At 41.7% G+C, this 27,825-nt stretch overlaps 1 protein-coding gene across 3 annotated transcripts in view; it reads left to right on the top strand.

Annotated features, from left to right (window-relative positions):
- Positions 1 to 448: 448 nt before the first annotated feature.
- The window catches only part of man1a2 (mannosidase, alpha, class 1A, member 2), a 131,076-nt gene continuing 103,699 nt past the window's right edge, over positions 449 to 27,825 (top strand). The window contains exons 1-3 of one of the 3 annotated variants that reach the window (XM_052083015.1): positions 449 to 967; positions 11,502 to 12,024; positions 17,241 to 17,502. In XM_052083015.1, coding sequence (XP_051938975.1) covers positions 11,717 to 12,024; positions 17,241 to 17,502 — 570 coding nt within the window. In that variant the 5' untranslated portion in view covers positions 449 to 967; positions 11,502 to 11,716. Of the gene's footprint in view, positions 968 to 2,365; positions 2,440 to 11,501; positions 12,025 to 17,240; positions 17,503 to 27,825 lie in introns of those variants that run through there. The other 2 variants (XM_052083013.1, XM_052083014.1) reach the window with 2 other exon arrangements.

Below are 27,825 nucleotides of genomic sequence, written 5' to 3'. Positions count from 1 at the left end.
TCAATCTGAGGCTCGACTTCATGACGGACCCTCCTCTCCAGCACCCCTGAATAGACCTTACCAGGGAGGCTGAGGAGTGTGATCCCTCTATAGTTGGAACACACCGTGTTGTTTTTTCTCTAGAGCGCTATCGAGATCTCGCTCGTCTCCCTGTCTCCTGATCGTGTGCTGCTTGCTCAAATGTCTCTAACTCCTCCTCCTTCTCTTCACTGCAGCGTGTGTGTGTGCGTGTGTGCGTGTGTGTGTGTGTGTGTGTGTGTGTGCGTGAGTGAAACCTTCCCCTCCCTCTTCTACCACGGATCTTGACCAATCACGTGCGGCTTTAACCGAAAGGGGAAAAACAGGAGAAAGAAAGTCGGCTCCTTTTAGAGCGGCTCTCTATTAGGTGCCGATTCCTGTCGTTCACTTCAAAGAGCCGGCTTTAACAGCCGGTTCGTTCTTGAACGACACATCACTACTTTATAGAGGAGCAGCAGCAATAGCGGGGAAGCTTCAGACGGTCGGTCCGCCAATCAGGTCCAATCGAGCGGCCAGACAGCAACTACCGCCCCCTCTTCGGAGCGTGATTTTTTTTCCCTCTTTCATTATTTTTCTTCACCCCCCCCCCCCCCCCCCAAGCAACGTAGAATAATTTGTGGGCATCATGAACGCACCCGGAAAGTCACCCGCCTTGACCGGACTTCCTGGGAATCAGCAGGCACGTCAGATTTTGCCCGAAAATATGAGTGCAACGTTGATGCGGCACGGCAGCGACTAAAGACCGCCTCTGTCGGCGGTACACAAGGCAGACTCGCTATTCTAGCATTAGCAGCCTTGTAACATAGCTAACGAAACCAGCCCATTGGTCTGTGACCGTTCGGCGTAGGACATCGTCGTCTTCAATTCTGCGTACAATGATGTCAGCACGCTGAACGTGCGTACGGAATTACTATTTTCGTAGGTTACGTCTCCCGTTGAATGATACCCGGTAAGTGAAACATTTGTTTTTAAAAAACGAGTATACGCCTCTTGTGAGCTAGCAGGGTAGCTAGCTAGTCCGCTAATCATGCCTGCCAGAATGTGACCCTCCACGAATGAACTCCTGCCATACCACAAAACACACGGCAGCGATGCATCCGTTTGATCAGATCGAGATTTTCAAATTCACACCGTGTGGTTAGATGTCACTGCTTGTTATCGGCGCATGTGTTGGCCCTCCTAAAGGAGCGAATCGCGTCATGATTAGTAACCCATCCATCCATTCACTGAACGCTTGGATTCGAAGCGAACTTTGCTTTGCATGCACCGTCACGATGCGTGTTTGAAACCTGAACAGCAACGGAAGGCGTTTGGCACAAATCCATTCACACAATCACCTCTGCAAACATCTGCTTTTCTCGGACTACTGTTGTTGTTGTTATTATTATTGGAATGTCTTGTGTGTGGTGGCAATACAGTAAAACAAGGGTTGACACAAATAAAGTGTTGAGTTTGTCGTTTAACATGTTTTTGTTGTCCATAGCATTACACTGTCGTGGTTCTCGAATACTGTCACCTTTTCCCCATATTTTTCTCGGGGACAGAATGAAATGCTTCATCTAATGAATGAATGAATACATAAATAAATACAAACAAGTTTAACTCCGTTGGTTAATGTCTGAAAACCGGGATCAATTGTCACATAAATTCATACTCATGTCTGCTTAAGCTCAACCTCTAATAATATTCCTCCCCATAGGAACCCACTGTAGAGAAAGAAACTTAATGTCTGAAAACTACGCCCAATCGTCATCCAAATTTACACGGACACCTCTGTTCGTGTGGGCATCGTCTTCTGAAAATATCGAAATGATCGCTCAAATATTTTGGATTTTATGATCATTAAATATTTTCCCTCCCCTTAGAAAAAGCTCAGTGTCACATGCTGTCAGAAAACTGCCTTCAATCTTCAACATTTATGTGGCCATCTCTGTCAATTTCAGCTGCTGCTTTGCCTGGCCAGGAACGGCGATTTCATTCAGCCTTGCTCGCCTTTGCTTATTTAATTGTTCATATTAATTTCAATTTACTCTTCTTTCCTGACTTGAAAGTTATTCGTAATAATTTGTTTGAATAGAATTACCGTATATTGATGGTGAATTTCCACCTGATGTTTGGCGTCCCCTAGAGTACATGGCGCCCTTAGCATCTGTCTCGCTCACTTAATGGATGAGTCTGCCCTGAAAATAGGCATAGAAACCGATGTCCACAATAATTTGGGTGACGCTTGATCAGCTTCTGGTGTTAAGCAATTTAAGCTTTACTCTATAGTGAACATCTGAGAGTTATAAGGTTAATGTCCATAACATCCCAAATATTGTTTTGATATTTTCAGAGGTTGAAGTGGGCATAAAGTGAAGGCGGTTGATTGCACTTTTCTGACACAAAGAGACATTTTCGACAGTCACGTTCTTGTTGTTGGTAAATCGGATGTACTTAGATTCACTTAGGATTTTTTTTGGCGGTTGAAAACAGCTTTTTCAAACATCCATCTCGACATTTTTTTTGGGGCATTGTGATATTGCCATATTGCCTTCATTATTAGGATCACAGATGAGCTCTCTGAAATATTTGTTATTATTATTTTTGTTTGAGAGTTGGTGTACTCTGAACCGTTTTTCCCCAGTCGCAGGCCAGCTTAACAAAAATTCTTTCTCTCACGTATGGAATTTAGAGTCTTCAGTGAACCTGAATGCATCTTTGTGGAATGTGTGAGGAAGCCTCAATACCTCAAGAAAACTAATACAAGAACAGAGTACATGTCAACTTCTACACTGCAAATCTAGAGCCCAGATTTGAAGCCCCAGCATATACATTAACCATTATCCCACTTCGTCACTGCTTTGAAAACATATGTCTTACTTTTAAACTAAACATTTCTCCATGTTTAAAGTGCCTTTCAGAGCACCTTATAAAGGAATTGGGGAACAAAAAAAAGAATTAATCTCTGCTATGACAAGTTCAACCATAACAATTTTAACAGTATGAATGATTGTGCTGTCAAAGCATAATTTGTATTTATAATGTAGTTGAGTTTGCATTATTAGTTTTCTGACCTGCAGGGATATTCAAATTGGTTTGATGTTTCACTAAAGCATATCTCGAGCCAGGATGTCCACATTCCAAAGGCTGATGTGTAGTGTGAATGTTTACGAAGTAGTTGTGTGTCTATAGCGCGCAAAGCTGTTATACTTCCTGTCCCTTACTAATCGAAAATAGCCATACCAAATATGAACAAGTAATATTTTTTGTGATGCCTTTCAAATTAATATGATTTTTATTCAATAGAACTCACATCTGTCCTGGGCGCTTTCACTGTTCAGGGGGCACTCGGTTTACTATGGGGTTCTGCTCTTACGGTGCCGATGTAACACAAATTTTTATGCAAGTCAGAGCACGTTTTCACTTGTCTATGCTAATGCTAAAAAGAAAATTCAACAATTACAGTAAATCTTTGTTTGAAAAATACTTATATGTGTATAATTTGAACCTGGTACCATCCTCAATTGTCTGAACAATTTAATTGACGAATCATTCACACTGCAGCACTCGTGGGATCGCTGGCCTCTGTGTGTGTGTGTGTGTGTGTGTGTGTGTTTGTGTGTGTGTGTGTGTGTGTGTGTGTGTGTGCGTGCTCTGCTCAAGTGCAAAGGCCCGCTTGGGGCATTTTTTTAATATAATAATTAGAGCTGTCAGTTTAGCGCGTTTTTATTGGCATTAATTTAAATAAATTTTAACGGGATTACATTTTTTCTCGCGAGATTAACGCGGCACACGTCATAAGCGGATGTTACGTTGCTCTATAAATACACCAGAAACAAAACAACAAGCGCGCTGCAGAAGTCCACGCCAATGTCTGTTTTGCCAGCCACGGCAGCGCGAGACACCGAAAAGGGATACTTGGAGTTTATGAATGGAAAGTTTACTTTTAAATAGTTGCCATATTGCTCCACTGACAAGACCAAAGTTATCTGTTCTCTCTCTCTCTGTATCATACAGGTATACGATGAATGCCACTGACGCGATTGTTACTTGTTTGGAACTATTTTGTGTGGAAGGTTACACAGTGGTCTGTGTCCATATAAATAGAGCGGGTGGAGCTTCTCTGTGTTCGTCTGACAGCGACAGTGCGCTACGGTGGTAGCGACCTAGCGAAAGTAAAACGTCTCCAATGTTGTCATCGAACCAGGTGTAGTAATTCGAAATGAGGTCTACACAAAACCGTAGAGAGACTTCCGCGCAAGAAGTACCAACACAATCAACATAGCCTGACTGTGTTAGGGGGAGTGAACACCCCCTCCCCCTTCCAGAATGGTTTGCCCCTGCAGCACGGGGGAAGTGCGTGTGCTTGTTTGTACGGCCGGCAGTTTCGAATACAGCGGCACATAATGAACACTGGTGTCCGGTGTCTCGTTATTCTTCAACAAACATACAGAAACAGACTGCTGTGTTGAAAGCAAACTTGAGAAAAACGAAGTATGCAACCATGGTTTAAATCCACTATAGGCTGAGTACTAGTGTACCTTAGATGTGCACTTTGTTATATTGCTCTGTTTTGATTTAATAAAAAAAAAAGCTGTTAGAGCAGCTGTTGTGTCACAAAATATTTTTTTCACCGTTATTGATGGACAGTAATGTTGTGTGAGAGATTATGTGTGAATAACTGCACCAAGTGAAAAATTGTTCACGTAAAGTTGAAAATCAAAAATGTTATTTCAGTAAATATTTGCATTTGGCACATAAAAAACTGATTCATGATTCCATGTTGATGAGAGCATTAAAATGGGGACAAAATAGGACAAAAAATGTAAAAGGAAATTCATAAACGATAAAAATGTGTGAGTAATCACGATTAATTTCTTAGTTCATTTGAGTTAATTATGACAGTTGCATTTTTAATTAGATTAAATATTTTAATCGTTTGACGGCTCTAAAAAAAAAATATATATATATATAATATATATTCCGGGGTATTTTCCCCGGAATTTTCAGAAAAGTCCTATTTCATCTCTGGAATAAGAATGGGGCTCAGAGCTGACCCCTGGTGAAGACCCACCTCCTCTGTCACACCTATAGCACATCTCACCACTGTCCTACAGCCATCATACATGTCCTGCACAGCTCTAACATCTCTGTCACCCCAGACTTCCTCATATAATACCACATTTCTTCTCTGGGCACCCTGTCATCCACTTGCTCCAGATCTACAAAGACAGAATGCATTTCCCTCTGACCTTCTCTGTACTTCTCTATCAACAAAGCCTGCACCAGTCGTACTATTTATTTATTTATTTTTGTCGTGAAACCAATCTGCTGCTCACAAATGCTCACTTCTGTTCTTCGTCTAGCTTCAACGACTGTTTCATATAGTTTCATTGTATGGCTCATCAACTTTATTCCTCTGTAGTTACTACAATTCTGCACATCTCCCTTGTTCTTAAATTATATATAACATTTGTGCTGTCAGTTTAGCGCGTTATTATCTGCATTAATTTAAATAAATTTTAACGTGATTAAATTTTTTATCGCGAGATTAATGCGGCAACACATCACAACGGATGTTATGTGGCTCGATAAATAAAATGAAAACAAAACAACAAGCGCCCTGCACAGGTCCACACCCATGTCTGTTTTGCCAGCCACGGTAGCGCGACACACCGAAAACAGATACTGAGAGTTTATGAATGGAAAGTTTACTTTTAAAAAGTTGCCAGATGGTTCCACTGACAAGACCAAAGTTACCTGTATGTTTTGCAGTTGTAAACTGGGCTATCGTCATAGCACGTCAAGTCTGAAATACCACTTGATGGCCAAGCACACAGCTGATGTGAGTACTCCGCCCCCTCGTCGAAGTCAGACAGCTGTGGATCATTTCAAAGCGAAGAAAATGCATAACACGATGAAGAACAAATTTGCTGAAGACATAGCTAAATGTATGGCTACTGCATGCAAGCCTGTCAACATCGTTCACCGCTCGACTCAAGCTGAAGTCATTCGCATTGCATCGAATGACTCCACTGCGGATTGCCAGTGATAGCCTCCATTACAAGCTATGTGCAGAAATTATACGTAGCGGAGAAGGCTAAGGTACACCAAGCGGGAGAAGACACTATTTCGGGAGAGAAATAAGAGACGAGCTTGATGAGCCTCTGGTGAATAAAGAGCAGATAGCCTGTCGAATACAATATGTGCCACTGACGCGATTGTTACTTGTTTAGAACTATTTTGTGTGGAAGGTTACAGTGTTCCCTGTCCATATAAATTAAGGGGGTGGAGCTTCTTTGTTCATCTGACAGTGACTGTGCGCTAAGGCACGTCGAGAGTTCAGCAGTGCAGTGTTAGAGACAACACTGAAAATAAGAAAACGTCTCCAGTGTTGTGCCTTGAACCAACTGTAGTCATCCGAAATTATGTTTATACGAAACCATAGAAAGACTTCCGCGCAAGAAGGACCAACACAATCAACATAGCCTGACTGCTGTGTTCAAAGGAAACTTGAGTAAAACGAACTATGCAACCATGGCTTAAATCCACTCTAGGCTGAGTACTAGTTTACCTTAGATGTGTACTTTATAATTTTATATTGCTCTGTTTTGATTCCATAAAAAGAGCCGTTAAAGGAGCTCTTGTGACAAAATATTTTTTTCACTGTTGTTGATGGACAGTAATATTGTGTGAGAGATTATGTGTGAATAACTGCTCCAAGTGAAAAATGTTCATGTAAAATTGAAAATCGAAATTGTTTCAGTAAATATTTGCATTTTGCACATCGAAAACTGATCCATGATTCCATGTTGATGAGAGCATTAAAATAGGACAAAAAATATAAAAGGAAATTTAGAAACGCTAAAAAATGTGTGAGTAATCACGATTAGTTATGACATTGCGTTTTTAATCACTATTAAATATTTTAATCGTTTGACAACACTAAAATATACTGTGTGTGTGTGTTTAAGTGAAGTCTTAAAGAAAAAAAAGATAATGTTTTCCTAAAAAGGGATTGTCAGTACTGTATCTGCTGATAAGAAAAATTAAAGTAAATTGCAATCAAAGTTGGGTACTTTTAAAATCAAGTAACCAGAATCACAATTATGTTACTTTTTAAAGAGAGTAATACAGCGAGTTAATTTTGTGGCTCTTAAACATATCATCAAAGAAAAACGATTCATGTGCAGAACGGCATGGTGCACGTACAAATTCCTGATGTTGTAAAAGTACTTTGAATACACCATGCTGTGCAACAGTCAATTATTGGTGGTAGTGTTATGGTCTTGGGCTACATCGCTACCCCTAGACCTGGATGGCGGCTCGCTGTGATTTATGGAACTGTGATTTCCTCTCTTTACCAGAAAATGCTGTTGGAGAACATTTAACCATCAGTTGTTTGTGGCCTCAAGCTGAAGCGCATTTGAGTTCTGCATCACAATAACAATTGAAAACACATCAGCAATTCAACTTCTGAATGTTGAATAAAACGTTATTGAGTGTTTTGGAGTGGCCAAATCAAAGTCCAAACTTGAATATGATCGAAATGGTGTGACATCAGCTTTGAAAAGCTATTCATGCTCGAAAACCCTCCAGTGTGGCTGAATTAAAGCAATTTTGCAATGAAGGACGTATTGCCAGTTATAGAAAATGCATCATTTTGGTTGCTGCTGCTGAGGGTGGCATAACCACTTATGAGGTTTAGGGGGCAATTACTTTTTCACACAGGGCATTTCCTCATTAATTAAAAACCAAACAAAAACCTAAATTTTGTTTTCACTTACAAACATGCAAAAAAATAGAAGAAACACTTCGGGTGTAGCAGGTTAGCGTTCGAATGATACACATAAAACTTGGCAATATGTTGTGCACATAAACACCCGTTTGTAGTTTGGCTTTTAAATGTGTCGAATTGAGGTGCAACGTACACATTTTTTACTGGAAAATTGCAATGTGAATCTAATTATATCGCAACTTCCAGCTAGTCACTCAATATGCAGGAAAACAAAATCAGAAAAAAGTGTGAGAACAGGCATAAGGTGAAGAGAATAGTTATAATTGATTGCCAATTGATTGCCCAACCTTTTTGACGGAAGAGCAACTTTTTAAGTAACCAACCTCCTGCGATTGACCCGGTTCCATACATACACACCTACATAAAAATTAGAGCTGTCAAACGATTAAAATATTTAATCTAATTAAAAATGCAACTAGAGGCGGCCCGGTAGTCCAGTGGTTAGCACGTCGGCTTCACAGTGCAGACGTACCGGGTTCGATTCCAGCTCCGGCCTCCCTGTGTGGAGTTTGCATGTTCTCCCCGGGCCTGCGTGGGTTTTCTCCGGGTGCTCCGGTTTCCTCCCACATTCCAAAAACATGCGTGGCAGGCTGATTGAACACTCTAAATTGTCCCTAGGTGTGAGTGTGAGTGCGAATGGTTGTTCGTTTCTGTGTGCCCTGCGATTGGCTGGCAACCGATTCAGCAACCCCCGCCTACTCCCCGAAGACAGCTGGGATAGGCTCCAGCACCCCCGCGACCCTAGTGAGGATCAAGCAGCTCAGAAGATGAATGAATAAATGAATGAATAAAAATGCAACTGTCATAATTAACTCAAATGAACAAAAAAATTAATCATGGTTACTCACACGTTTTATCATTTCTGAATTTCCTTTTACATTTTTTGTCCTATTTTTCCCCATTTCAATGCTCTCATCAACATGGAATCATGAGTCAGTTTTTTATGTGCCAAATGCAAATATTACTGAAACAACAATTTCGATTTTCAATTTTACATGAACATTTTTCACTTGGAGCAGTTATTCACACATAATCTTTCACACAATATTACTGTCCATCAACAATAGTGAAAAAAATATTATGTCACACAACAGCTGCTTTAACAGCTATTTTTATGAAATCAAATCAGAGCAATACAACATTATAAAGTGCACATCTAAGGTAAACTAGTACTCGGCCTATAGTGGATTTAAACCATGGTTGCATACTTCGTTTTTCTCAAGTTTGCTTTGAACACAGCAGTCTGTTTCTGTATGTTTGTTGAAGAATAACGAGACACTGGACAGCAGTGTCCGTTATGTGCGCTGCATTCAAAACTGCCGGCCATACAAACAAGCGCACGCACTTCCACCGTGCTGCTGGGGCAAACCATTCTGAAAGAGGGGGGTTTCACTCCCCCTAACACAGTCAGGCTACGTTGATTGTGTTGGTCTTTCTTGCGCGGAAGTCTCTACGGTTTTGTCCTCATTTCGGATGAGGTCTACACACTTGGTTCGATGACAACACTGGAGACGTTTTATTTTCGCTAGGTCGCTACCGCTGCAGCGCACTGTCACTGTCAGATGAACACAGAGAAGCTCAGAACACTTCCACACAAAATAGTTCCAAACAAGTAACAATCGCGTCAGTGGCATACATCGTGTACCTGTATGATATATATATATATATATATATATATATATAATATATATATCTCGCCGCCCTCCGGGCGGCTCATCAGCTAGTTCCTGCGGAAGGCTGGTAAGGTGGGCCTTCGGCCCACGAAAGTGTTGTTGCTTGGTTCAACTTTTTGTTCATCTTCATTGCTTATCGCGAAAATAAAGAGATGTTTAGCTCTACTAAATAACTAACAATTTCATTGCAATGCTTGTGGGTAGACAACATTTTTTCGCTAAGAAGCCCGCGCGATCGTAGTGAGCCACTGCCTGAGCGGCGCAGTGGCGGCGCGGTGAAGTAGGTACGTTTTGAAAAGGGACGGACGGAAGGACAGACCGCGTGCGGGACGACGCGCAATATATATATAGAGAGAGAGAAGAACAGGTAACTTTGGTCTTGTCAGTGGAGCAATCTGGCAACTTTTTAAAAGTAAACTTTCCATTCATAAACTCTTTAAGTATCCGTTTTTGGTGTCTCGAGCTGCCGTGGCTGGTAAAACAGACATGGGCATGGACTTCTGCAGCGCGCTTGTTGTTTTGTTTCTGGTGTATTTATTGTTACGAACTCGGGTAAACCGAGTTAGGGAGGGGGATCCAAAAAACGTAGACAAAAACAAGGTCTCCGATTTAAAGACAATTTAATGTCCAAATCGAATCGAAAATAAGCGAGATCATAGAGCGCTGGTCCACAATGAGGACCAGGAGGTAAATCAAAAACGACTAACAAAAGGAGCTTGCACAAAAGAGCAAGAAAAGGAAAGTAAAGCCACAAACTACGAACGAAAAACTATGTAACACTTTGTACACGCAAGAAAAGCCAGATCATCAAAACAAAATGGTACTTACACACAAACTTGGTACCGAGTCTACACGCGAAAACACGACGAGGTCAATAGCCACTAGTCAATGAGCAATGAGGTAAGCAATGCCATAAACAATACTCCCACAACAGGTGTCGAACGTAGGAGTCCTTAAATAGTGTCTCTATTGATTAATGATTGCCAGCAGGTGTGCTAGAGAGACCGCTCCTGCCACCTGCTGGCCAGACCGAAAAACCGAAATGTGACATTTATAGAGCAACGTAACATCCGCTTGTGACGTGTGCCGCGTTAATCTCGCGAGAAAAATTTTAATCCTGTTAAAATTCATTTAAATTGATGCCAATAGAAACGCACTAAACTGACAGCTCTAATAAAATTACATAATATTAATAACATGCACACAGACACCCCCCTACCTTGGGACCAGTTCACGGGCTACTGGTCGATTGCGATCGACTAGTTGGGCACCCCTGGTATCATAGGGAAAAAAACCCCAAAACAAAACACTAATGTATTTGTGCGTCTGTGAGTGTTAGTAATGTGATATATTTTTATCATCTCAATTTCACTTTCACAAAAAAGTATTTCACAAGTAAAACAGTATAAAAATTCAGGTCACCTTTAACCTATGGCAGCACGTGACTTGCATCACCGGAAGTTGTTAGCGGTCAGCAATCTGCAATTGCAGACTGCATCTGTTGTTATTGTTATCCTTATTCAGTTTGTTTCATGTACAATTCACTGAGGGTAATGGCAAAGAACTGGAATCTGGAGTGCCGAGAGAAGCATTTTAAAACGGCACACGTGATCTACAATCGTGAACAGTCTGCAAAAGTGTGTCCCATGATTTCCTTTTCACAAACCCACAAACTCTTGTGTCTACTTCATGTCTATTTTGTTCATCTTAGGGGCCGTTATGGCTGTTGCTCATCATGGCATGCGTGTGTTTATGTGCGCGTGTGCGGTAACTTGTCGATTGCGGGAGGTTGGTTTGCTTGAAAAGGAGATCTTTGGTCAAAAAAGTTTGGGCACCCCTACTCTACATTATCCCTAGATAATGGTTGTTTGTGTGCCCTGCCATTGGCTGGCAACCAGTTGAGGGTGTACCGTGCCAACTAGACAACAAGACAGCTAGGATAGGCTCCGTCACACCTACGACCCTCGTGAGGATAAGCGGTTGCGATAATGGATAGACTAGTTATTTACTAATTTATTTTTGTCTTGCAGAATGGATGATGACTCTTTACCTGCTCATCAGTCAGTCCTTCACTGAGGCACCTCTTCCTCTTTTGGTGTTTGGACTTGGCAGCACAGGCATGAGATAATAAAGTCAAGTAGCTGCAACAAACGACACCTGCGGCGCTCGTGACCCTGCCGCTGCTCTCCCTCCCGCCTCATTCGCTCCTGTCCTGCTGCTCAATAACCCTTCAGCAGTCCTCGACATGACCACGCCAGCGCTTTTACCGCTCTCTGGGCGCCGTATACCCACGCTGTCGCCGGGCGCCTCCTCCTTTCCGCACCACCGCGCTACCTTAAGGCTGTCTGAGAAATTCATCCTGCTGCTCATCCTCAGTGCCTTCATCACCCTGTGCTTCGGCGCTTTTTTCTTCTTGCCTGACAACTCCAAGCACAAGCGCTTTGACCTGGGCTTGGAGGCCGTACTCATCCCACACATTGACTCGCCGAAGGAGGGGAAACATGGACAGGTGATCATACACGGTCAGGGAGGACTTGATGAGCACAGACACAGGTAATTTTTTTCATTTTTAGATCTTGTATTGTTGCTCTAATTCAGGGGTTTGTGAGTCGTGGGGAGAATACTTCGTAGATCTTTTCATTTGCACTCATACGCCTTCCTATGAGGAAGCCTAGTCCGGAGGTACTCTGAGATGGGCTCTCCTCTTTCTGAGGCTGAAGTTAACCGAGGTGGTTAAAAACAGTCTTGGTGGCAGGGCCCAAAGTTTCTTAAGGCTCTGCATGTTGTGGGGTGCGTCGAGGATCCCATTCAAATACTATAATAATGAAATTAGCAGATAGCATCTGGTATTTTCCACACTGAAAGGCACACTGGATTATGAGGCGCCCTGCAATTGGCTAGTAACCGATTTAGGGTGTCCCCCGCCTACTGCCCCAAGATAGCTGGGATAGGCTCCAGCACCCCCCGTGACCCGAGTGAGGATAAAGCGGTACCGAAAATGAATGAATGAATGAATATATTTTGAGGCGCATCTTCAATGAGTGAGCTATTTTGTAATTTTTTTCATATATTACATGCACCGCATTATAAAATGCAATCTACAATGCATCCACTTGATGGAGCTATGCTCATGGAAATGCCAACAGAACACGGCACTACATCAGTGTTTTTCAAACTTTTTTGAGCCAAGGCAAAAAAAATCTCGCAGCACACCACTTGCTGAAAATGTGACCACCCCCCTCCCGCTTATTTTAACAATTAACGTGTTATATTGTTCCTATAACCATTTTTAACATTGAAGAATGCCGTTATAACAGCTTGAATTGGAATCAAATGAACATAAAGAAAAAAGTATTTTATCATCTTTCATATTGTTTCACCGTCGTCCTGCATTGTTGCGTCACAAATTCGCTTGTCTCTCGTCGAAACACAAGGCAATTGGCTGGCTGTTGCTGCTCCTTAGTGTTATGGGAGGGTACTACATGATTACCTTCTGGGCGAAAGACCGCACAGGCATACAAATTGGATATTTTCCCCCGGCGCATCTGACAATGTCTCGCGGCACGCTGAAAAACAGTGCACTACACCACACCCTAATTTATATAGCGACAATCAGATGTCAGTAAAACGTATTTAATAAATCAGTGACACAGTTCACTTAACCAACAGCAAGTTATTACATTGACTCGTTAACGTTGAACTCTCTTGCCGCTGCATACAAAGGCGCATCGGATTTTAATGCACGCTGTGAGCTTTTAAGAAAATGGAAGGCTTTTAGGTGCGCCTTTTAGTGCGGAAAATACATTCATGATTTTCGAAGCTATTGATCAATTTGTGATCTTCACAAAATAATTTGATACTCAAAATTCCCAATACTCTTTTATTTTTGATGAACGTTTGAATGTTCTTTTTAATCAACTTATATTCATTTTTCGCTTGTACACCTTACATCCGGTCAACCCCGGGGTGTACAAATAACAAAATACTGTAAACATATACATACTGTATACGTGAACACACAACTTAGACCAGGGATGTCCAAAGTCGGTCCTGGAGGGCTGCTGTCCTGCCTTTTTTCCAGCTCTCCCAGCTGTAACACACCTGATTCATATGATCAGCTCATCAACCAGCTCTGGCCCTCCAGGACTGACTTTGGACACCCCTGACTTAGACTATAATAGACCAAAATTGCTCATAACGGTTAAGATGAGACAACACAATGTGTTCACTTGTCTGAAACACTTTGGATTTTGCAAAAAAAAGGAAGATCGTCTTGACAAGACAGTAGCTGTGTAAAAGCCTTTGTAAATGCCCAGTGAAATATAATTTGTCAACGCATCTCGACAGTGCCAGTGCACAGGTGCTCATCAAAAAAATAGAACATAATGGAAAAAGTTGATTTCAGTAATACTACTCAAAAAGTGAAACTTGTGTAATGCTTACATTAATTCCACACAGACAGGTGCATTTCAAGTGGTCGTTCATTTTGATTTTGAAGATAATATCTATCTATTTATAACTAATAAAACCAAAATTCACTATCTCAGAAAATTTGAATCCAGTGATCCCTCACTTATCGTGGTTAATGGGGACCGAGACCACCCGTGAAAGAGGAACATCCTCGAAGTAGCCCCCCACCCCGTACAGGTATATGAGCAAGTACCATACGCACTCACATTCGGCAGTTGACTTAAGGTGCGACCACTTGCACAGCAGGACATCTCAATTATCCATAGAAATACTCGTTCAATGCACCAAACGATAATTACGATTATGCGAGAACTTTGTATAGGTTATGTAGAAACCATTTATAATGCATTTGACACAACAAAATCGGAGCAGCCACATGTCAACTCAAATTGCAGGTGGAGATGATTCACATTTTTGGGGGGGGGGGGCAAAGACATTGGCATAACATTTTTTGCTGCCAGACAACATGTAGGCACATCTGATATTTTTTAAATGGAATAACAAAATAAGAGAAAATAGAAAAACAAAATAGGTCATTCATTGAAGCTGCGCCTCATAATCCAGTGCACCTTTTAATGTGGAAAATACGGTATGTAAGGTTTTGGTAACATTTTGCCAGCCGTTGTTGTTTTTTTTAAAAATATATAGAACAATTAGCAGGTTAATTTAATGTGAAAATATACAACTTTAATGTGTTTTTGTTTTCTAAACCAACAGAGGTCAGGCACTGTTTATTCAGTTCCATGACACCACGTACCTTTGTGCAGCATTCTTTGTTTCCCCACTGGGTGTGACCAGTATTTTGAAAAATGCCTAACTTGGTATATGGTAGGAGATCTCAAGATGCATTTTGGGGTGGCATGGCAAGTGTAACCGGTAGTGTCTGACTGTATTGTGTTCAAGCATATTGATGACGGACAGCAGGATTTCTTGTTACCCAAATGTTTTGTATACTGTTCTTAGACTGCCTCTATTGATTTAGTTTATGCTATTGTGTCGTCTGTACTGAGGAATATAAGATAAGAAAACTTATTTGTCTCACAATAGAGTGTGCTAACTCTCTTTTTATGAAGAAGGGAATGCATGGATCAAGGATCAGAGATTTTCAAACCCAAGTGTGTGCTGAGGACAGGGGTGTCAAACTCATTTTTGTCACGGGCCACATTGTAGTTACGGTTTCCCTTGGAGGGCTGTTATGATGATGAATTTTGTGAAACCATATAAATCAAGGGTGGCCAACCTCCCACGATCCAATCGCGCACGTGCAAGACACACACGCACACATGCACGTGGGTGCGCAACCATGAGGAGCAACCGCCGGAACGGCCCGAAAATGAACGAAAGCTAAAAACACAAATCTACCCCCCTCTATTTCCTCCTCCCACCCCTTGCGGTCGACTTGGAACCAGCCAGTTGGCTCCCGGTCGATTGCGATCGACCTATTAGGCACCCCTGCTTTAAAAACGGAGGTAATTCGCTGACTATCTTAGCGCTTAGCGCCGTTATTTGCGCATGAGCAGTGATTCAGTCATCTGATTGGTTGCCCTCCATGTCAATCAAGTAACGGGATTGATGATAGGCTGACGTGGTAGTTCTGTGTATTTAGCGCCATAGTTTGAATGACATGCCACTGCCGAGGCGTTCTCGACGCTTGTCGCGTGAGAGCCCGTGAGCCGCATGCGGCTCGTGAGTTGCGGGTTGGCCACCCCTGATATAAATGTTTAATCACCTCAATGATTTGCTTCAACATTGTTTACACAAATGTAATAAGGGGTTTGGTCATGAGAAAATGCTTGCAATATCATGTTATTATGGATTATATTCTTCTTTCTTCTTTCTACCTACATTCTTGCTGCTGGAGGCTGTAAATTTCCCTAGCGTGGGACAAATAAAGGATATCTTAATCTTAATCTTAATGACAATGTGACATTTTGGTTCAAACTTTAGCAAGCATCATGAAACTTGACATGCTTGATTTGCTTTTGCAGGCCATTATAAAATGATGTGGTGGCCTTGATTTTGACACCTGTTGGTTAAGATAACAATTGAAAACATATTTGCTCCCTTTTTGGAAATTGTTATTTCCCGAAATTATATTTTGAACCAAAACATGAAAACTAAAAACAGTTCATAAATTCAGATTCTCATAAATGTTTGTAAGGAGATTAATGCAACTGCTAACTAACCAGCATACCCGTATGTATGTATGTATTTATTTATTTATGTTATTGGGACAGTACCCATTAATTAACACAAGAATAAACAGTGTTAATGCGCCGGACTTAGCATAACTGCTTGTTTTCAGTCGTACTCCCAAGGTAGGTTTCTAAAATAGCACAGTGATATGGATATAAATAGATAGATAGATTTAGAACCCAGATGCCCCATGACCAATTGTTGAGTATGTCACACCGTTGCACAGGCTAAGGTACGTCAAGACAACTCAAAATCATCTGCGATACACTATGTTTATCGGCTACATTCGCGTAGTTTGACAGCAATACAATACAATACATGCTGATTTATATAGCAGCATAACATAACACGGCTGGAGAGTTTCATGGATGCAGATGCTCTAGAATGGTTACATGTTAGGACGTCTGTGTTTTTGTGGTTACATCTATACTTGAATTACTATAATAAAATTAATGTCTTGGTCTGAATGTTTGCCACATGTTTTCTTTGTGAAAAGGCTGACGGCAGCACAACATTTCAGTGTCTACAAGGGGCGACTATGATTATACTACATAAAGCGGCAGCTAAAGCTTGAACGGACAGCATACGCTGACATTAGCTTGTGTGTTTATGTATTTGACGTTATATCTAACTACCTATTTTTTTTTTCTCTTCTTCTTTCTACATACATTCTTGCTGCTGGAGGCTGTAAATTTCCCCATTGTGGGACAAATAAAGGATATCTTATCTTATCTATCCTCAAATCTTAATGTTAATCATGTGAAAACGGCATGGTTTTTTCACCGTTTACAGATAATACTCGTTAATAATAATTCTATATAGACATACATCTGTGTATGTGTGATAGAATTCTCAAGGTACCATGTCCAAAAGTGCTTTCATTTGTACAGCTTCTCATGTCTATAGCAGCTGACTGCTAATTTCCCTAAAAGCCTGTCTTTGTTCTTGACTCATTTAATTATCTTTCATCACGAAGATACCTTTTTGCGCAATTACACTGTTTATTTAGTGTCAGGCTCACTTGCTGCTCTCTTTGTGCAGGCTAATTATCTGCCAGAATAAAGAGGATATTTTCTTAACTTGTTTTCCGATGCTTCTTGTAGGGAGGACGAGGCGAGCCTCCGGGATAAAATTCGCGCCGACCACGAGCGGGCCCTGCAAGAGGCCAAAGAAAAGTTGCGGAAATCGCGTGAGGAGATACAGGCCGAGATCCAGACGGAGAAGAGCAAGGTGGTGGAGGACCTGAAGAAAAAGGACATGGGGCCGAAGCCCTTGCATCCCATGCCCATGCCCAAGGTGGTGGCCATTGGTGATGGAGAGCCACTTGAGCCCGAGGTCAAAGAAAAACGGAATAAGATTCGAGAGGTAAGAACATTTTTTGCATTTGTATCTACACGGTCAAGGATGACGCCTCGTACTGGTGTCCAAAACGTTTAATCATGGAACACCGTGAAAACCAAAACACATTTCGAACAACAATCAAAATTACAATACCTTGAACAGGACATTAAATAAATAACACAAAATGACATACCGTGTTCACCTTGGTAAACCGAAAGTAGATCAAGTTACGGTAAATCACGTAGATCACACGGCATCGGAGTTTTGTCTCTGACTCTCTTTCTCTCTCTCTCCAGTTGTCTTCTCGATCTTTCTCTCATTCCTCGCTATCCACGGCATGTGACCCGGAAGTGATTTTTAACAAAACATTCCAAATAACATATTCAGAGGATTTAAAGAAAAGACAAATATGAAAGTTCACATAGAAATATGAAATACTTTTGCAAAACAACAAGCCTAAAATAAATTGTATTTTTGTTGTCTTGGCAACCAACAACTCGGTCTTGGTGCCAGTTACAGTATTCTTTAATGTCCTCTTTTTCAATTGGAAAGAGGAGGTATGAGTTCTCATACCTGCTCAGCCGGGCTTCCAAGTTTGGTGAGGCAATACTACAATTATGTGGGTGACTGCTGGTTGCTCATTGGTCGATCATATTTGTTTTTACTGTGAAGGGTTGAAACGCGTCCTCGAGTAACTTAAGTGTCTCAGTTCAATAAAATAGTTTAAGCATGTTTTCTGCCTCGAGTACCCGCTCATTTATGTGTACCCTGTCAGAAGGAAGAAATCAAATGAACCACAGCAACAATTATTCATGCTACATATCACCACCATCGCGATTAGGCCAACTTCAAAATGAACCGTAGTTACCAAACAATTAATCTATGCCTAGTTACACTTTTATTTCAATGTTGTTCCTGACAGCGGATCGTGTGGTAACCGCTGACTTGACTTGTTTTCCAGACTGTGTTTTGGGGTCGCTTATTGCCGTCACAAACTGTTTTTTCTGACAGCAATACGTTGTCCTGAAATAATGGTCAATCGCTAACATTTAAGGATGAGCAACTAAAATGATAAAGAACAACTGTCTCCACTTTTCTGCAATGGTTCATTTTTATGGGTAACTGTATTTTTTTATATTCCTGTTAGAGCCTATTTCTGCTTTCTTCATCTTGATTTTGTGACTTGCAAACTGCGACGAAATGCTTAAAAATGCGCGAACCATGCATTTGCAGAGCAACGAACAACAAGAATGGACCCCTCCTTAACCTCATGCTTGTGTGTAGAGATCCTGCCTTTTACCCATCTTTCAAATTCAAATTTAAAAGAGTATGAAGATATTCAGGTGGCTTAAAACTCCAGGCATGAACTATTGAAAACGTTGCAACAAACTCAGGCGTTGATTCTTTTTGCTTTCACATAGATCAATGTGCATGCATGGTGCAGGTACTGACACGAGCCTGAAATGTAGTATGAATGAAACTGCGTATATGCAATCGAAAAGTATACTCTTGGTCTTCTCCACTGCTGTTTGTCAGCGTGTCTCATTCTGACTGATGCAATAATGGCACTATTCTGAAGATTAAATTCAACAGTCCTGAGCAGAGCCAGGGTTTTACTTGCAGGCTTTGAGTTTGATGAATTTATCTCTGCCTTTAAACCTGCAATATGAAACTTCTTTTTAATTATTATTTTTGTTCGTTTATTCCGTTTGTTTATTCCCACCCACAACACAACTAGAAATGATGACACATGGCCGATTAAGCGTATCAGGTTCAACATATTGTTGGATTTTTCAGTATTTTACTTTTATCCATTATGCTGACTGACCATCTCCAGTCCTGCGCTGGCCTACTGGATGGCACACTGGAAATGACGGACTGGAAAAGATGCCATTTACCTCGTATTAGGCGAAGTATGTTGGCTTGCACTGACTGCAATGACCACAGTTATGGAATATATATTTAGATGTACTTATTTATAGAATTGCATAATGTTGTTAATGGATTTATTCTTATTTTAAGATGGGTAACTGTATTTTTTGAGTGTTTGTCTTTTTCACATGGGAGTTTTGTTGCTGACAGAAAAGATTAAAATTCTAATGAATATCATTAGTTTTGTTGATTTTTATGGAATTGATTCTTGATTATCTTATTTTCCATACTAAAGGAGCACTGGATTATGAAGCGCACCTTCAATGAATGGCCTGTTTTGTAATTTTTTTTCATACATTGGGCGCACCGCATTATATTTACAATACATCCATTAGATGGAGATACGCTCAAGGAAACACCATCAGAATGATCAGATGTCATTAAAACTTATTTAATAAAGCAGCGACGCAGTTCACTTAACCAACAGCAAGTTATAACATTGACTCTTTAACGTTGAACTTTCTTGCCGCCGCTCTATTTTCATGTTCTACTGCGAAACCAATCACCTTAAGTTTGAACTCTGCGTTGTAAGCATGTGTCTAGCAAGGAGCCATTTTGGAGTTGACATATTACTGTAATGACCATACACAAGGGGCATCAGATTTTTAGGCGCGCTGTGAGCTTTTAAGAAAATGGAAGGCTTTTAGGTGCACCCTTTAGTGCGGAAAATATGGTACTGTAATCATTTTCTTGAAGAATTTGAGGCAAAATGGAGTGCAGCACTTTTTATCATTCTCATCGAGCTCATTGTCTTGTTGAAATAAACATGGACTTACCTCAAAATCTATCTATCTATCTATCTATCTATCTATCTATCTATCTCTCTATCTCTCTATCTCTCTATCTCTCTATCTCTCTATCTCTCTATCTCTCTATCTCTCTATCTATCTGTTAGAGCTGTCAGTTTAGCGCATTTTTATTGGCATTAATTAAAATTAATTTTAACGGGATTAAATTTTTTTCTCGCTGCACACGTCACAGCGGATGTTAAGATATCCTTTTTTGTCCCGCAATGGGGAAATTTACAGTCAGAGTTCAGAAAGGAAAACACTGGGTAGGGAGCGGGGGACACACGCTCGAACTATCCTCTTCTGAGGATAATTTAAGTCCAGGATAAAAAAGACCCAAGCACATAAATAAGCATATGACAGTTACAACAAGTCACAAGACATAACATGTAATGAGAGGGCGGATGGATGGGTCACGGACAGTATTGCCAGGCACACTGGTCTTCACTTTCTCCATGGATCCAGGGCATATCCGGCAGCAAATGTCCCCGGAGGGCAAGCAGGCTCCCCACTGCCTGCTCTTTTCGTCAAAAAAATGTTGATTAGAGAGACCAGCCAACTAATACCATGGTTAGTTCTTCAGTTATGTTGCTCTATAAATGAACCAGAAACAAAACAACAAGCGCGCTGCACAGGTCCACGGACGTTTGTTTTGCCAGCCATGACAGCGCGAGACACCGAAAACGGATACTTAAAGAGTGTATGAATGGAAAGGTTCCTTTTAAAAAGTTGCCAGATAGTTCCACTGACAAGACCAAAGTTACCTGTATGTTTTGCAGTCGTAAACTGAGCTATCATCATAGCATGTCGCTTCTGAAATACTGTACCACTTCATGGCCGTATAGTATTACGTACAGTAATACTACGTATGTACAGTAGTACGTAGTAATACGTACAGTATTTAATAAACATTAAAATACTGTATTTTACTGTTGTGATTTTTTGGGATACACCTGTATTGCAGTTTTTGTTATATAAACAATTTTTGGACAGGATATTTTTGTTTTTTATTGATTGTGTTGTTACACGTGCATTTTGTCAACATACTTGCAGGTTCCTAAAGGACATGTACCATGCTCATTTCCCAAATGAGGAATTTCTGTTATCAGGACAAATTGGACAGCACAAACACAAGTCCGTACTAGAGAATATTTACTGTATATATATGGCTTCAGCGGATGACATACTCAGAGAATGTTTCAGACAATGGGGAAGAGAGGATGAGATGCTGGAAGAGGGACCATCATGGGAGGACAAGCTCCTACACGGGATGTACCACCGGACCATAACTGAAGTGGCCAATCTCAAGAAGTCCTATCAGTGGCTAGAGAGGGCTGGCATGAAGGACAGCCCAGAGGCACTCACCCTGGCTGCTCAGGAGCAGGCCCTGAGCACCGGAGCCATTGAGCCCCAGATATACCACACCAGACAAGACCCAAGGTGTTGGTTGTGCAAAGAGGCACCTGAGACGATCCAACACATAACTGCAGGGTGTAAGATGCTGGCAGGGAAAGCCGACATGGAATGCCATAACCAGGTGGCTGGCATAGTCTACCGTAACATCTGTGCGCAGTATGGACTGGAAACCCCAAGGTCAAAATGGGAGAATGCCAGAGCGAAGATCCTGTCGGACTTCCAGATCCAGACTGACAAGATGTTAATGGTGAACCAACCAGATATCGTGATCATAGATAAAGGGCAGAGGAACACCGTTGTAGTGGATGTAGCGGTCCCAAGTGATGGAAACATCAGAAAGAAGGAACAAGAGAAACTAGAGAAAAACCAAGGGCTCAGAGGAGCTGGAGAGAGCCTGGAAGGTAAAGGTGACAGTCGTGCCTGTGGTGGTCGGAGCACTCGGGGCAGTGACCCCCAAACTAGATGAGTGGTTGCAACAGATCCCGGGAACCACATCAGACATCTCAGTCCAGAAAAGTGCCGTGCTGGGAACAGCAAGGATACTGCGCAGAACCCTCAAGCTTCCTGGCCTCTGGTAGAGGACCCGAGCTGAATGAGGGAGGGACACCACCCGAGGGGTGAGACGAGGATTTTCTTTTTTTAATATATAGTATTTTAAAAGTGAATTCATCAAAATGTCAGTATAATAAGCCTCTTAATGTATTCTTTTCAATAATTTTGTGTTAATACTCACCATTAATGTGAATGGTTTTCCGTTCCTCACGATTGCTAAAGATCCAACAAATCTTCCGGGGTTCTCGTCCGCTTGCCGGGCCGATAGGCCGAGTTGCTGCTGGCTAGCTTGCAGCATGCTCAGTAGCTTGCAGTATTTCACCATCAAGACTTGAGAGCTACGCAGCGTAGCTATAGAGCTAACACAATGTAAAAGATACCAGTTTGCTCAACATGCGACTAACGTTATTAAACATGACTCCTCTGAGCCTTCAAAGCCGCTGACTTGACGTATGTGCTTCCAAGACCGTGACGTGGTGGCGGCGACGCAGCTTCAAAGCATGAGTAAATGGGGCTCAGACGGCGCAGCAGTTGCCACGGCTACAGAACTATCGAACCCATACATCAAAATAACACTATAAAAAACCAACACGTCTGTATGGCACAATGGACGTTTATAAATAATACTACATATGAAAATAGGGCGGCCTGGTAGTCTAGTGGTGAGCACGTCGGCTTCACAGTGCAGGGGTACCGGGTTCGATTCCAGCTCCGGCCTCCCTGTGTGGAGTTTGCATGTTCTCCCTGGGCCTGCGTGGGTTTTCTCCGGGTGCTCCGGTTTCCTCCCACATTCCAAAAACATGCGTGGAAGGCTGATTGAACACTCTAAATTGTCCCTAGGTGTGAGTGCGAGTGTGAATGGTTGTTCGTTTCTGTGTGCCCTGCGATTTGGCTGGCAACAGATTCGGGGTGTCCCCCGCCTACTGCCCGAAGACGGCTGGGATAGGCTCCAGCACCCCCCGCGACCCTAGTGAGGATCAAGCGGCTCGGAAGATGAATGAATGAATGAATGAATGAATGAATGAATGAATGATATCAAAATAGGTTTACACAGCACTACACCGAGGCAAAAAGGAGTCACTGATGTTTCCTGTGTGTGATACTGCAGTGGAAAATTACTGCTCGTTTCTGATTATGAACATGCATCTTAGATGAACGTATTATTTTATTGCTTGTTAGAAACCACATCAGCGAGGAAGAAGATGCAAAATAACTAAATTGATAAATCCTAGATCAATGCAAAGTCAATAAGAGTAATTCAAAATTTTTAACAAAACCATGAAAGGGTGTACTTATTAATCCTGTCCTTTTTAAAATTTCAGCCCCTGGGCTCGGTGTACATTCCTAGGAAAAGTACATCAATCGCAGGGCGGACACAAAGAAGCAGCCATTCACACGGACATTTTATATAGTATTAACCACCATGCATGTTTTTTTTGTTTAACTTAAATTCTTCCAACACATTATTTTATTGGACTTCCCATCTCATCATTTCAGATATTCGGCAGGCTTTTGACTTTAATTAATGACTAGAATTTTGACCCAAAATTAGGGATCTTAGCTATGCCAGCTCTTTTTCTTTTTAAAATTGATTTATTTATTTTTTAAGGCGGCCAGACCGACAATACTGCGCCAAAAGGAGATGTTTGGTTTCCCTTTTCTTACGTGCACATTTACTGGCATAATTAACTCGTATCACATCTCTTTAAACAGCACGTCATGATGGTATGACAAAATTCAATCGATAGTACATATTGTGTATTTTTGGTCTTGTTGCTTTAAACTACCACACATTCACTTGTTGCCTCAGAACAACAGTTGAGTGACATGCTCTTGGAATTGTTTTGGGTCACCGTTTGATGGCTTTTGGTTTCTTAAACCTTTTTTGGTACGTGCGACGCATGCATTCAGCCATCTCTGCGTCCCGCGTCCTAGATGCATAATTTTGCCGCGGGTTGCACAGTTCCAAATAATGTGCGTTTTTGGGACGCAAGGAAATTTCTCAGTCAAAACAACGAAAAAAACTACGGTAAATCTTTTTTTCCAGCAACGATCGCAGTTTGACCATCCCCTCCATTGTTGTTTTGGTCTTGCGTTAAATAATCTCACGTGACGAGATTGGTGAGCTCAGCCTTCACCTCGCGGGAAGCAGACGATTGCCAAGTTGTGTAATGTTAAAACAAGTGTTGCGAACAAGTGTTACAAAGGTTTATTGCGGAGATATCACAGAGGAAGCAGCTAATGTTGGATAGTTTTTTTGCAATGATAAGTTGACTTTGTGAAAGCCTTGCATCACTGGAAGCAGAGTAAAGAGAGATTTATGATCTTCAAAGACTGAACCATGACATGAAATAAGAACCCTTTTCTCAGCAAATCTTGTATGCCTGAATGATACAAATTTTTGCAGCATTTGTTTATAATAAATAAACCTATTATAAATGCATATTGTTGTTTTTTGTGTTATTATCATATGTACCGTATTTTCACGACCATTCGGCGCACCGTATGGTTGGGCGTAGTCTCATTAATGGGTGCTATTTCTGTATTTGACACATAGACAAAACACACTGTATTATTGGGCGCAGTTTTACAGTGGTAAAACATACGCCAGCTTAAACAAATGGCATGCATGCGCGCACGCTAAAAACACATTAGCTTGAAGCATACGGTAGCATAGCAAGACATACTAGATATAAGCTAAAACATGTTTTTAAAAAGGCAACGGAAGCAAAACCGAGTTCCGTTGTATTTTATTTAGCCATCGTACAATGTACTCACGTTTTTCGATCAATCATCACACAGAAATCCATCAAAGTCCTCATCTTCTGTATCAGAATTGAACAATTGTGCAAGTACCGTTAATCCATCAAAAACGGCGTGTTCCCTCTCGTTAGAGTCACTCTCATTGCCATGTGGCTCCACAGAAATTGCCAAAAACTCAAACAACAGTGCAAGCAGACACGTTCGTCCAAGCAGCCAAAATCCATTCGCAAATTGTGGCGTAACTCGCCCAGCGCTGCCTCTCACTCTTTCTAATGTGTGTTTGTTTCCATTGTTCCCATGCCGCTTTACTTTGAACGCCCGGTCGCAACTTTGCTTTGAATGCCCGGTTTATGCCGATGTCCAGTGGTTGCAGTTCTTTAGTCAAGCCTCCGGGAATAACGGCAAGCTCAGAGTTCATTTGCTTGACTTGGTTTTTCACCGCTGCTGTGAGATGGGCACGCATGCCAAAAGCATAACCGATGGCTTGAAGTTTGAACTGAGCTTCGTAGTGTTATGTACTCGGGTAAACCGAGTGAGGGAGGGGGATCCAAAAAACGTAGACAAAAACAAGGTCTCCGAAGTAAGACAATTTAATGTCCAAACCGAACCGAAAATAAGCGAGAACATAAAGCGCTGGTCCACAATGAGGACCAGGAGGTAAATCAAAAACGACTAACAAAAGGTGCTTGCACAAAAGAGCAAGAAAAGTAAAGTAAATCCCACAAACTACGAACGAAAAACAATGTAACACTTTGTACACGCAAGAAAAGCCAGATCATCAAAACAAAATGGTACTTACACACAAACTTGGTACCGAGACTACACGCCAAAACACGACGAGGTCAAAAGCCACTAGTCAATGAGCAATGAGGTAAGCAATGCCAAAAACAATACTCCCATAACAGGTGTCGAACGTAGGAGTCCTTAAATAGTGTCTCTATTGATTAATGATTGCCAGCAGGTGTGCTAGAGAGACCGCTCCTGCCACCTGCTGGCCAGACCGAAAAACCGAAATGTGACACGTAGGCGTGTCTCTTTGTGGAATTTATTTTCGGGGGTTCTTGGAAACCAAAACCAAAGTTGTTTTGCAACAATGCACATAGCCACACTCTTTACAGGTGTTGGTACCTGCTTGGGGTGTCCCTTTAGCGTCCACTTACACGCCCACCCTTCACTCATTGGCGGACTTCTTCGCCGCATGCCTGTCCTCACTCACGTCTGCCTTTTCTCTCTCTCTCTCCATATATTTATACATACACGCCCACCCTTCACTGATTGGCCGACTTCTTTGCCACATCTCTGTCCACAGTCACTTCCGCGTTTTCTCTATATAAACAGCGTGTCGGCTGTAAGTCAGGTTTTGGAACTCAGCGCATACACAAGACGCTCCGCATCATAAGGCGTCCTGTCCACTTTGGAGAAAATTTAAGACTTTTAATGGCACATTATATTCGTGAAAATATGGTAATTGAATAAGTAAACCATTTCGGAATTTAAAATTTGGGAGTCTCTAAATCAGGGGTGCCCAAACTTTTTGGATCGAAGATCTACTTTTCGATCAACTAATTCCTGGGATCTACCCTTACCGACACGCGCGCGCGCACACACACACACGCACACGCACACGCACGCCATGATGAGAAACAGCCTGAAACTGAGGCATGCGACGCACTTTTGCAGCCTTTTAACTATCGTAGCTCACACGTACCGTTTTAAAGTGCTTCCCTGGGCCCTCCTCGATTCCTATTCTTTGCCCGTGCCCTCGGTGAATTGTACACGAAGCAAACTCTGAATGAGAATAATGATGATAAAAGATAGAGCGCAACAGTTTTGATCACAAGCTGCAATTGCAGACTGCTGAGAGCTAACAGCTGACGTAATCACGCGCCACCGTAAATTCAAGATTTACCTGCTTTATTTTATTTTTTCAATATTTTTGGGGTGAAAATGAGACTGATGAGATGATTAGGGTTCAGCGTACATGAACACAAAAAATATACTACTCACATGTACAAAGACACACAAATGGTTGTTTGTTTTTTTTCTCCTCGGATCTACTTGGGACCTGTCTTAGATCTACCGGTAGATCAGGATCGACCTAATGGGCACCCCTGTTCTAAATGCATAATGCAGGGGTGGCCAACCAGTCAAGAGAATAAGAGCCAATTTTTTTACTGTGTTACTGCTAAGAGCCACACACGCACAGCCGTGCGCACACACACACACACACACACACACACACACACACACACACTAAGGGTAAGATCTAAAGCCTGAGCCCGACCCGAAAGCTAAAAATCGGGCTAAAATGTCAATCATTGGCAATGATTGACATTTTAGGCCTGCTTAAGGCCGGGCCGGGCCTCTCTCTCGCTGACATTTTAAAAAATAAATATCACTGTGATGCTGAGGCGTTTTGAGGCCGTGAATAGTGTTGGTCACGAGAGACCGTGGTTCGCAAAAAAAAAAAAAAACAGAAGTCGCATTATCACAACACGTACTGTACTAAATTCTTGCAACGACAATTCAAAGAAATCTGTCTATTATCCACCCCTCATTCTTCTTCTTCTTTGTCACTCTGCCTCTCTCTCTTAAAATGCCACGCTAGATGCTTAAGGACGTACTGCTGCTGTTGTTAATGGGCCAATTTTCAACCTGTCAAAATGATGGATGGCCTTAATTTTTTCCATCAACTACTCAATGATGGAAATTTGTCGGTTAATGTACCCTCTGCAGAAACAGAAATATAAAAGATGTAAATGTTTCTACAGTCTTGTTTAACTTAGATTTCGTGAAAGACAGGCTTAAATTTGTTATCAGAAATCACCCCTCCTCCTCCCGAGTCTTCACAAATAAAATATTAAATTTCGGGTTTGCTTTGGATCGGGCCTGCAAA

Source organism: Hippocampus zosterae, chromosome 12, assembly GCF_025434085.1.
Source record: "Hippocampus zosterae strain Florida chromosome 12, ASM2543408v3, whole genome shotgun sequence".
Classification (NCBI taxonomy): Eukaryota; Metazoa; Chordata; class Actinopteri; order Syngnathiformes; family Syngnathidae; genus Hippocampus; species Hippocampus zosterae.
This window is presented reverse-complemented; position numbering and strand designations above follow the sequence as displayed.